The sequence below is a fragment of the Rattus norvegicus genome, chromosome 8 (assembly GCF_021556685.1).
Source record: "Rattus norvegicus strain SHRSP/BbbUtx chromosome 8, alternate assembly SHRSP_T2T, whole genome shotgun sequence".
Classification (NCBI taxonomy): domain Eukaryota; kingdom Metazoa; phylum Chordata; class Mammalia; order Rodentia; family Muridae; genus Rattus; species Rattus norvegicus.
In genome coordinates this window covers 40,317,009-40,328,203 of record NC_141541.1, presented here as the reverse complement: position 1 = coordinate 40,328,203, position 11,195 = coordinate 40,317,009, and the positions used below count along the sequence as shown (strand labels likewise).

The window sequence follows — 11,195 nt, the reverse complement described above, 5'->3', positions numbered from 1 at the left end:
GCAAATGGATGGAACTAGAAAATATCATCCTGAGTGAGGTAACCCAATCAAAAGAACACACATGGTATGCACTCATTGATAAGTGGATATTAGCCCAAAAGCTCAAATTACCCAAGATACAATCCACAGACCACATGAAGCTCAAGAAGAAGGATGACCAAAGTGCAGATGCTCCAGTCCTTCGTAAAAGGGAGAATAAAAATATTCATAGGAGGGGATATGGAAGCAAATTTTGGAGCAGAGACTGAAGGAATGGCCATTCAGAGCCTGCCCCACCTGGGGATCCAGCCCATAGATAGATAGATAGATAGATAGATAGATAGATAGATAGATAGATAGATAGATAGATAGATAGATAGATAGATATAAACAGCCACCAAAACTAGACAACATTGATAAAGCTAAGAAATGCATGCTGACAGGAGCCTGATATAGCTCTCCTACAGGCTCAGTCAGAGCATGACAAAGACAGAAGTGAATGCTAGCAGCAAACCATTGACTTGTGAATGGGGTCCCCATTAGAGGAGTTAGAGAAAGGTTTGAAGGAGCTGAAGGGGCTTACAACCCCATAGGAACAACAATACCAACCAACCAGAGTTCCTGGGGACTAATCCACTACCCAAAGAGTGCACATGGACAGACCCATGGCTCCAGCTGCATATGTAGCAGAGGATGGCCTTGCTGAGCACCAATGGGAGAAGACGTTCTTGGTCCTACAAAGGCTGGACCACCCCACCCCACCCCCGGCCAGTGCAGAGAAATGTCAGGGCGGGAAGGGAGGTGGTTGGGGAGGGGGAACACACTCATAGAAGAAGTGGGAGAGGGATGAGTTAGGGGGCTTATGGATGGGAAACTGGGAAAGGGAATAACATATGAAATGTAAATAAAAATTATCCAATAAAGAAAAGAATGGAACTTCAACTTCCCTATATAATGAATTTGGAAGACTTCCCTACTTGTCTGTATCTTTACGTTTTGAAGCATTGGTGCTTAATTTCCCTTAAGCATTGGTGGAATCCAACAATGGAACTGCCCGAGCCTGAGCCTATTTTATAGAAACTTTTTTGATTGCTATTTGGCAATATTTACTTGCCGAAGATCTATTCAAATATATGCTTCTTCTTGAGTAAATTTGTCAATTCCATCTTTAAAGACTTTATTTAGTTCACCAGGTTACCTAATTAGTTTGTGTATAATTGTTGAAAGCATTCTTTTATGCTCTTTTTTTCTGCTCTGCAAAGTCAGAAATAATAGACTTTCTTTCATTCTCACATTTAGGGAATGCGCATATCTCTCCCACTCTATCTTCATGAGATGCACTAAAATTCTTTGAACATTTGATTTATTCAAAGAACTAATGCTTGCTTTCATTGACTTCTCATGTTTGTTCATTTGATTTTAATGATGAGTGCATATGTTGGGGGGGCGTGAAAATACTGTGCCTGTGAAGGCCAGAAGAATACATAGGATACCCTGACGTTGGAGTTACAGGAGGATGTGACCCTCCCAACCAGGCTTCTGGGAATTAAATTCAGGTCCTCTGTATAAAGAGTATGTGCATTTAACCAGCCATCCCTTATGCCCCCAATTACTTTCCTATTTAATGTTTTGTTAATTTCCGTTCAAACCTCTATTCTTATCTTTATCTGGGGAGGTGTATGGGATGGGTTTCAATTGTTTTTGTTTTTCTCACTTCATATGGTAGAACATAGGTCGTTTATGTGATATATTTCTTCTTTGATCAAAAACCTAAAGCAAAAGACTAAAAGGCCCTAGAACAATTCTAATAAAGAATGTTAATATGGACGCTGAAAGTATGAAAAAGAATCAAATATAAATTCACAAGCTAACTGCTGTCCCATTGTGTGGGAGTATCTAAGTGTGGCCTCCCCTATCTATCGAACTTACATGGAAAACAATGGAGGAGCCCCTCATTTCTCCTTAGCTAATTTAGAAATTTTTCTCATGTGGCAGCCAAGTTTGTTGATATGTGCTATTGAAAATCCAAATAATTTCATTTAATCTCTACATTGCCATAGAAACAATAAATAATTATTGGTGATTTTTTTAACCTTTGGAATGCAGACCTACCTCTCTAGCCACCTCACTGTCATTAGTATCTTCCCTAGTTCTCAGCACAAGGGGCAGGGACTCTATGGGTGTGTGGAGATGATCGCAATTCTGAGTTTCTGACAGTAAAGCACTGGCTAGTCTCATGACAAAAGAAAGTGCATGTGAATTTTCTTCAAAGACACTTGAGTGTCCTTCCTTGTATTAGTGCATATTGTTTAGATATTTCCTGTATCCCATATCTTTCATGGAGGTAGAGACCTAGTTTCTTTTCATCCTTGTCATACAGTGCTGTGTTCTTCACTTACCTGAGGCAATGAGATAGGCTGTTCTTATCTGACCACTGATGCTTCATCTCTTGATGAAGAAGAAATTGTTCTTTTCACACTGGATCATTAGTAGATGTCCTGTGGGTACTGGGTAGATTCCAGGAAGCTGAGGCTTTGCAATGCAACAACCGGGCTTTTTCTCTTGTTTGTTCCCCTTATCATTAAGGCTGTGTGTCCACAAGAGACCTCATCCATCCAGCTCTATCAGTCACCACCAGCCTCACTGACCTACTCAACACAATCTCATTGTGAAAATATTCTCACTACCAATGAAACTAAGATTTTTGTGTGCCTTATGAAGTATTAATTTATTTTTATTGTGTGTCTATGTATGTGCACAAAGTGTACACACACACACACACACACACACACACACACACACACTAGGCTTCTAATGGATTCTGAGGGAAGAACAACCATTGTCTTCAAGTTCTTAGCCCAGTTGTGAGACCACCATGTTCCAGTAGACAGGTCCAAACCAATGGTAATAGGCCCTGGCTCAACAAAAAAAAAAGAAAAGAAAAGAAAGGGCATTATATAATAGAATATATCTAATATTATATATTATATACATACATTTGGAAATATATATTTTGTTGGGGGAAAGAAGAACATGTATGTACTACCGAGCCTTTGTGTTGGGAAACAGCTTGCAGGAGTCAGTTCAATCCATCCACCATGTGTATTCTGAGGATTATATGCAAGTCATAAAGCTTGAGAGCAAGCACCTTACCCACTGAGTCATCTTTAGCAATCCCCTGGAGTCATCTTTTAAATATATATTGGATGCCAAAACAGGTGGGCACATTTGTTTCTCTCCATAATGTGAAAATTTATTGGAAAACAATGCATTTTATATGCTACATCAGTTTCAATGGCTTTAGTTCACCAAGTACTTCTGATCTCACTTGGCTATTGTCAATCACATTTTTAGTCTAATATCAATCACTAACATTAACTGTCAGGATCTGTGTGTATGTGTGTGTCTTTTTATATTATTCTATGTTTGAGTCTGTGTCTGTGTGTGTTACAGAAAGGCTATAAAAGGGTTAGAAGGTCTTCACTGATCAAAGAAGATGCTGGGAAGACAGAAACAAAGAGCTGATGAACCCTCAAGGAAAAGTCTCTTTAAGTGACCAGACAAGGAATTATACTAGCCATGCATAATAGTACATGTATTTGCGCAGGGTGTTTAACATGTGAACCCTGAATAATGGCACTTTAGTAGAGTAATAGGTGCTCCCAGGGAAACACTCACCCTTCACCCTTTTTCAAATAAGCCAGCTAACTCTTTTGACATATAATAATGTCCAAACTAGCATGAATCTGTACACCTAGTTCAGATTTCTACTCATTTTGCTACAGAATGTGTTGCTCCCTATTAAAATGCATTTTCTTCCAGTGTCTAGATCTCTCCCAGTTGATTTTCCTTAAGCCTGGGTGTAGCCCCTCTCATTGGTTCTCTACAATGAAAATGGAAGAGGGGAAGCTACAACTTCACCTCCCCGTTGCTGAGAGAAAAAAACAGAAGACTAAAGTGAGGCATTATATATAGCTCTGTGAATCTTCAGGTTATATCCTCTACATAAGCAATACACCAAGACACCTCTCTACCTAATTTTGCCTGGTGTCTGGGAAAGCTTATCTCTCTCCTAACTGAAGCCTCGATATAAACCATCAAAAAGGGAACACATTTTCCTTCTCCGTTTTCCTTGTCTACTTTAGTGTCTTACAAAATGACTGACACCTAGCAAGCGCAAGGCCCTGGGTTCGGTCCTCAGCTCCAAAAAAAAAAAGACAAAATAACAAAATGACTGACAGAAACTCCACTACCTTCATCAAGATTCTGAGCAGATCTCAGAGCCTGATCTCTCGGCTCCTCTCACCTCTGTTTTTTTTTTTCTTTTTTATGAATGTATTTATTACATTTTTAAGTTGATGTCCATTGCTGTTTTTTCTGCATGTATGCCTATATGAGGGTCTTGAATCCCCTGGAGTCAGAGTTACAGACAGTTGTGAGGTGTCATGTGGGTGCTGCGAATTAGATTTGTGTCCTTCGGGAAAACAACCAGTGCTCTTAACCACTGAGCCGTCTCTCCAGCCCATCTCACTCACCTCCATTTCTAAGAAGCATGTATTTCATAGGATTCTCAGCCTTTCTACATTCTAATTCTTTGTTCTTGTATATTCTCTCAGCTTTTACAGGTACTTTGGTGTAGGACACTTTGGTCCCTGCTGATCCAATCCTGATCTATTCTTTTTTTTTTTTTAACGGTTCACAGACTTTATTGGTTTAACAATGAACAGCAAAGAAAATGTTAACTATCACTCCAGAGGCATCATGTAGACGTGAAGGCCACCCTTTGAAAGCAATCCTGATCTATTCTGTGTCCTTTCACAGAGAGATATAATGACAAAATTAAAGACCTAGATATCAGAAATCCTGAGAGATATGGCTGGAATAAATCAAGTCTAAGATTTTCCTCATCAGTCTCTCTTCCACCAAGTTACAAAGAAAAGACATTAGAGTCACTGGTTTTTTCCAGAATCTGGGTATGCCTTTCAATCACTTCTCAGTGTCCCACCCCACTAACTCCTATTGAAGAAACCTAGACTCATCACTGTATAAATAGTGGGGCTTCCTGTCCTAACCTGAACCTTTCCACCTCCAAAATGTTCAAGCCCCACTTACTGAGATGCCTGACCTTACTCTGCTATTTGAGGGGTGAGTCATGAAGAGTCACCAGTTGGTGAGCTATGTCCATGATCAAAGAATGGTGAGAACTCCCATGATAAAGGCCAGCCTTGGCAGCCCAGCAGAAAAAGCAGCTCCTCTGTGCCATGCCTCCCACCCATACTCTATCAGGTCGCTGGGATGAACGTTAACCAAAGCCCTCTCTGCTCAATGGAGGAAGCAGATGGTTTGCCAACAGACTGAGCGATTCCTAGAAGCTGTGAGGTGGGGGCTGGAAAATTATATTCTGCAGATAGTATGAATTTTACCTTTTGGGTTTTTCAACAGTTTTCTTTGGGTCGCTTCCAGGTGATGCTAACAAACGTGAGTAGAAATGGTTGTGATTAATGGCTACAAAGATGGGGGAGTTGAGTGGAGCTTGGTGGGCACTGGCAGCTAAAAGCAAACCACAGCTAGGTGGAATTCCTACCGTGAGCAGTCTCTTCTGGCAGGATGTAGTCGCAGTGGGGCTGTCTTTAGGGCTAAAACAAAGAAGTAGCACAGAAACTGACCATCCTGAGGGCAAGAACAAGGGACTAGGGAAGTGGAATGTGGGGTTCACAGAGACCAGATGACGAAGTCGAAAGTAGCAACCTCCTAAATTGCAGAGGTATGTTCTGTCAGATCCCAGCTGAGACCATCATGAAGGTTCAACTAAAGAAGGAATGGTGTATGCTACATCCCTTGGGGGTGGGAAGAAGACTCTCAGAGGCCCTAAAGAGATGGAGAGGATAAAAGAAAAACATGGTACAAAATGACATGAACAGTTTAGAGTGGTAGAAAAGGCTCAAAAAGAATCCAAGATAAAAGGCAAAATGAGCCCTGAGGGAAGAGAGGTGCAAAGGGAGGGTAAACCTCAGACCCAACTGCACGATTGTTCTCTTTCTCTCTCACCTGAACAGCTGATAAAGTACTCATTCATGAAAATAACAATGGTAAGTATAAAAAGCCCTAGCCTGGTCATCTTGGCACTGATGTTTCTCTCTCCCTTGTGCCTTCCACTTTTTATCCCTGTCAGACTTCTAAGCTGAGGCCTCTGGGACCATAAACTGCCACCCTTCTGGTTTTACTTATCCTCATGCTTTGATGGGTGTGGGGGTTCAGGACACTCCCAGCTGTAAGCAGGATTCACACTTGAAGTAGAGGATAGGCTCTTTGCAGGTAGTAACTTCTCCTCTCCCACCTCTCTTCAAGTTGTGGAAATTGTGCAGTGCAGGATGTGCCACCTCCAGTTCCCAGGAGAAAAGTGCAGCAGAGGTAGAGGAATATGTACTGCAACAGTAGAAGAGGCCTGCATGGCTGGAAAAATCTTCAAAAGTGAGTGGTGGGATCAAGAAGCAAAAACAGGAAAGAGAAAGTGGGATGTGTGGGCCTTGAGGGGAAGGATCGAAGGAACTTCTGGTTACTGTAGACAACCTCACTCCTAAAGTAGCTGGTAATACCCATAATGCACCATGATAAAAAAAAAAACAAAGAAATGGTGGTAGCTGCTGAAGCAGGGATGGTATTCAAGGCAACAGTAAGATCCTGGAAAGAACGGGGGTTGGGGTGGGGGATGGGGGTCAAATGCAGAAGAGATGGAGTTAATACACTCTGGAGACCAGTTGGTTGGTAATGAAAGCTGTTCTTTGTGTACCTGCCCAAGGTTTTGCATGAATGGCGCCAAGCTATGAAAATAGAAGAGCCCAGTGTCAGGAATATGCCCTGGTTATATCTCCTTATGAGTAAGATTTACATGGTTTCACTAGTCTCCTACCCTCAGTGATATCCAGGCATTGAGGTTTTCAGTAGAAACTCTCACAGTGGTAATCCCAGATGCATCTAAGCCTCTCATGATGGCCTTTCTACCTCTAGTAAAATCTTAAAACCACTCACCATTTATTTTCTTTTGGGTAGCCTCCAGCTTCCAATCCTTCACATCTGAATACTGGAGTATGAACCACATGTGGTGATTTTTAGATACCAGTGTGCGTTGGGGAGAAGTAGATTTACAGAATCCTCTTCCAAGGTTGCTGATCTGTTCCCCTTCTTCTGCAGAGGATGGTACCATGTGGTTAAAATTCATGGGCTGCTTAAAGAACTGTGCTAATGTGAAAAAAATAAAATGGGGCAGCTATCTGGTGGACTTCAGATGCTGCCGGGGCCACGACATGTGCAATGAAAGGTTTTAGACACTTCTGTCTTTCTGTGCTCCAACAATGTGTGTGATGGGATGGCCTCTCTACAAAGACCTCCGGAGTTTAACTCTGCAGAAAAGGACTGCAAACACATGGCTCTGCCTTCTACATGTCACAGGGAAAGCATTCTTTTTCTAGAGTCCCTTCTTGTTTCAAAACCAATTAAAAGTGAATAAATAAAATCCTTTTTTACCAATATCAGCCTATGCTTGGGTTGTTGATAAACCTAGTATAGGTACATTCAACATTGGATAACAAGATACTAAGGACAAAAGAAATCATTAAAAAAATTTTAATGTCTTCTTCCTTTCCCTTCTATTCTGTGGCAGAATTTTTATTTTTTTATTACCATGTAATAATTATACATAATAATCAGCTTTGCTTTGATGTTTCCACACATGTATATAATGTATTCTGATCATATTCATCCCGTTACTCACTTCCCCATCTCTACTTTCACGTTCGCGTGCACGCGCGCGTGTGTGGTTGTGTGTGTGTGTGTGTGTGTGTGTGTGTGTGTGTGTGTGTGTGTGATCTTAATGAGTTTAATGAGAGTTGCTTGGAGGAGTGTCTCTGAAAGGTTATTTACAGCCATGAAGAGATACCTCTCCTTTCCCCCTCAACCACTAATCTTATGGCCACTACCCTCAGAGAAGGATAGGGCCACATGAGCCCCTCCTCCGGTAAACACAACAGCCCTGAGTTCAAGAAATGCATTAGTCATATCATCCTCAGAAGACAGCACTTCCCAGTACTCCACTCCAACCTTGAGCCCTCCTAGTCTTCCCAAACTCTCTTCTGCAATATTCCCTTAGCCTTGGAAGTGGTGACAGATTCTTTTCGTGGCTTTCTAATGACAAGTTATGAGTCTCTTCAGCTACCACTCACCACTGCAAGAAGAAGCTTTCAGACAGAAGTAGGCAGCAGAACTGATTAATGGAGACAGACACAGTTATTTAGAAGGCAAGCTGACAGGGCCATTTACCATGTCCATCATGTAGGTTTACCAAACCAACAGTTGTAGCTTCCTCACTAAGACCTATAACCTTCCCCATTGTAGCTGAAGATTTTATTAATTCTTTCTCTTGTTTTTCTCCCTCCTTCTTTTTTTAACATTTTTTTTGTTTTATCGGGTTTTTTATTTACATTTCAAATATTATCCCCTTTTCCAGTTTCCCCTTCAGAAACCTGCTATCTCTCCATGCTTCTATGAGGTGTTCCACCACTCACCCACCCACTCCCTCCCACCTCCCCATCCTGACATTCCCCTACACTAAGGCATCAAGCCTTGAGAGGACCAAGGGCCTCTCCTGTCATTGATACCCAATAAGGCCATCCTCTGTTGCATATGTGGCTGGAGCCATAGGTCTTAGGAAGTGTACTCTTAGGATGGTGATTTGGTCCCTGGGAGCTATGGGGGATCTGGTTGGTTAAAGCATGTACCACTGAGATTCTGAAAAAGGATGTCTATGATAAAAAATGAAATGTTTAATTGGGCTTTTCTTCATTTTTGTTCATGGATGCTTCTGCCAGGCTGAGAGAGGGTTGGTGTATGGAAAGAACCTGTACTAGAGATACAAAAAGATAAGGATCTTCTGCCATCTGTCTTTGGGGCTATAAACTAAAGGCATGGGATTGTAGGAGGAGTCTGTGGAATTCTGGAGATTCCCATGTATCAGCTTCCCTGAAGAACCCTTAGAGAAGGATCCCAAGCAGGAAAGGATATCTGACATGAAACTTCTATAGGGGTCTCAAGCCATGAGTTGAGACCAGTGAGAAAGTAGATTATACAGCAGTGTGCCTAAAGCTGAGAGATAATTTTCCACTTTATTAAAAATGCCTTCTTGTCCTGGACAAGAAAGAGATGCCCATAAACATACAAGAAGCCTACAGAACTCTAAATAGATTGGACCAGAAAAGAAATTCCTCCCATCACATAATAGTCAAAACACCAAATGCACAAAACAAAGAACATAGGAGCAGTCAGCAGCAGGAACCTTCCAGTTTCTGGCTGTGCCCAGAACTAAAATCCAGTCATCAGGAGCCCTGACACACCTGAGAGCAGAAGGAAGGAACAACTCTTCTGCTCCAAGTGACCCACCTGGAGACTTCAGGACACAAACCAAGGAGCAACTCTCTGTTCCCAGATATGGTTGAAAGAAAAGAGGTCTACAGGAGTGCTAATGCACAAACTTACAGGAGGATCAAACTACTGTTAGAGACAGCAAGACCAGCTAACACCACAGACAACCTGATGGCAAGAGGCAAGCACAGGAACCTAAGCAACAGTAACCAAGACTACTTGGAAACATCAGAGACCAGTTCTCCCACCAAAGCAAATACTGAATATACAAACACACTGAAAAAGCTTTAGATTTAAAATCACATCTCATGATGATGATAGAGGACATTAAGAAGGACATAAATAACCCCCCTTAAAAAAATACTGGACAACACAGATAAGCAAGTAGAAGCCCTTAAAGAGGAAACACAAAAATCCCTTAAAGAATTATAGGAAAACACAACCAAATAGGTGAAGTAATTGATCAAAACCATCCAGGATTTAACAATGGAAATAGAAACAATAAAGAAATCACGAAAGGAGACAACTCTGGAGATAGAAAACCTAGGAAAGAGATCAGGAGTCATATACACAACCATCACCAACAGAATACAAGAGATAGAAGAGAAAATGTCAGAGGCAGAAGATATCATAGAAAACATTGACACGCCATCAAAGATAAAGTAAAATGCAAAAAGCACCTAATACAAAACATCCAGGAAATCCAGGAAACAATGAGAGGATCAAACCCAAGAAAAATAAGTATAAAAGAGAGTGAAGATTCCCAACTTAAAGGGCCCATAAATGTCTTCAACAAAATTATAGAAGAAAACTACCCTAACCTAAAGAAAGAGATGCCTATAGACATACAAGAAGCCTACAGAACTCCAAATAGATTAGACCAGAAAAGAAATTCCTCCCGTCACATAATAGTCAAAACACCAAACACACAAAACAAAGAATATTAAAAGCAGTAAGGGAAAAAGGTCAAGTAACGTATAAAGGCAGACCCATCATAATTATATCAGACTTCTCACCAGAGACTATGAAAGCCAGAAGATCCTGGGCAGATGTCATGCAGACCCTAAGAGAACACAACTGCCAGCCCAGGCTACTATATCTAGCAAACTCTCAATTAACATAGATGGAGAAACCAAGATATTCCATGACAAAACCAAATGTATATAATATCTTTCCACAAACCCAGCCCTATAAAGAATAATAGATGGAAAACTCCAACAGAAAGAAGGAAACTACACCCTAGCAAAAGCAAGAAAGTAATCTCCCTGCAATGAAACCAAAAGAAGAGAGCCACACAAACATAATTCCACCTCTAACAACAAAAATAATAGGAATCATTATTCCTTAACATCTCTTAACATCAATGGAGTCCGTCCCTCAATAAAAAGACATAGACTATCAGATTGAATATGTAAACAGGACCCAGCATTTTGGTGCATACTGGAAATGCATCTCAGTGACAAAGATAGACACTACCTAAAAGGGAAAGGCTGGGAAATATTTTTCCAAGAAAATGGTCCCAAGAAACAAGCTGAAGTAGTCATTCTAATATCAAATAAAACTAACTTTCAACCAAAATGTATTTAAAAAGATAAGAAAGGAAACTTAATACACATCAAAGGAAAAATCCACCAAGATGTACTCTCAATTCTGAACACCTATGCTCCAAATGTAAGGGCACCCACATTCATAAAAGAAATTTTACTAACACACAAAGCATACATTGCACCACAGACAATAATAGTAGGAGATTTCAACACCCCACTCTCATTAATGGACATGGAACAGAAACTAAACAGAGA

General features: G+C 40.9%; 1 protein-coding gene across 1 annotated transcript; it reads left to right on the top strand.

The window, feature by feature from the left end:
* The first annotated feature begins 5,053 nt into the window (after window positions 1-5,053).
* Pate1 (prostate and testis expressed 1) lies at window positions 5,054-7,511 on the top strand. The gene is made up of 5 exons (NM_001270389.2): window positions 5,054-5,124; window positions 5,422-5,457; window positions 6,036-6,068; window positions 6,328-6,450; window positions 7,171-7,511. Exons 1-5 carry the CDS (start codon window positions 5,073-5,075, stop codon window positions 7,302-7,304), a joined length of 378 nt encoding a protein of 125 aa, NP_001257318.1. The 5' UTR covers window positions 5,054-5,072; the 3' UTR covers window positions 7,305-7,511.
* Window positions 7,512-11,195: the final 3,684 nt, after the last annotated feature.

Excerpts from the sequence above, each read along its gene's own strand:
- Pate1 (NM_001270389.2), top strand. The coding sequence starts at position 5,073 with ATGTTCAAGCCCCACTTACTGAGATGCCTGACCTTACTCTGCTATTTG. Across the intron at positions 5,125-5,421 it reads CTTACTCTGCTATTTGAGGG|TTTTCTTTGGGTCGCTTCCA; the intron begins GTGAGTCATGAA and ends GTTTTTCAACAG. Across the intron at positions 6,451-7,170 it reads GGCTGGAAAAATCTTCAAAA|AGGATGGTACCATGTGGTTA; the intron begins GTGAGTGGTGGG and ends CTTCTTCTGCAG.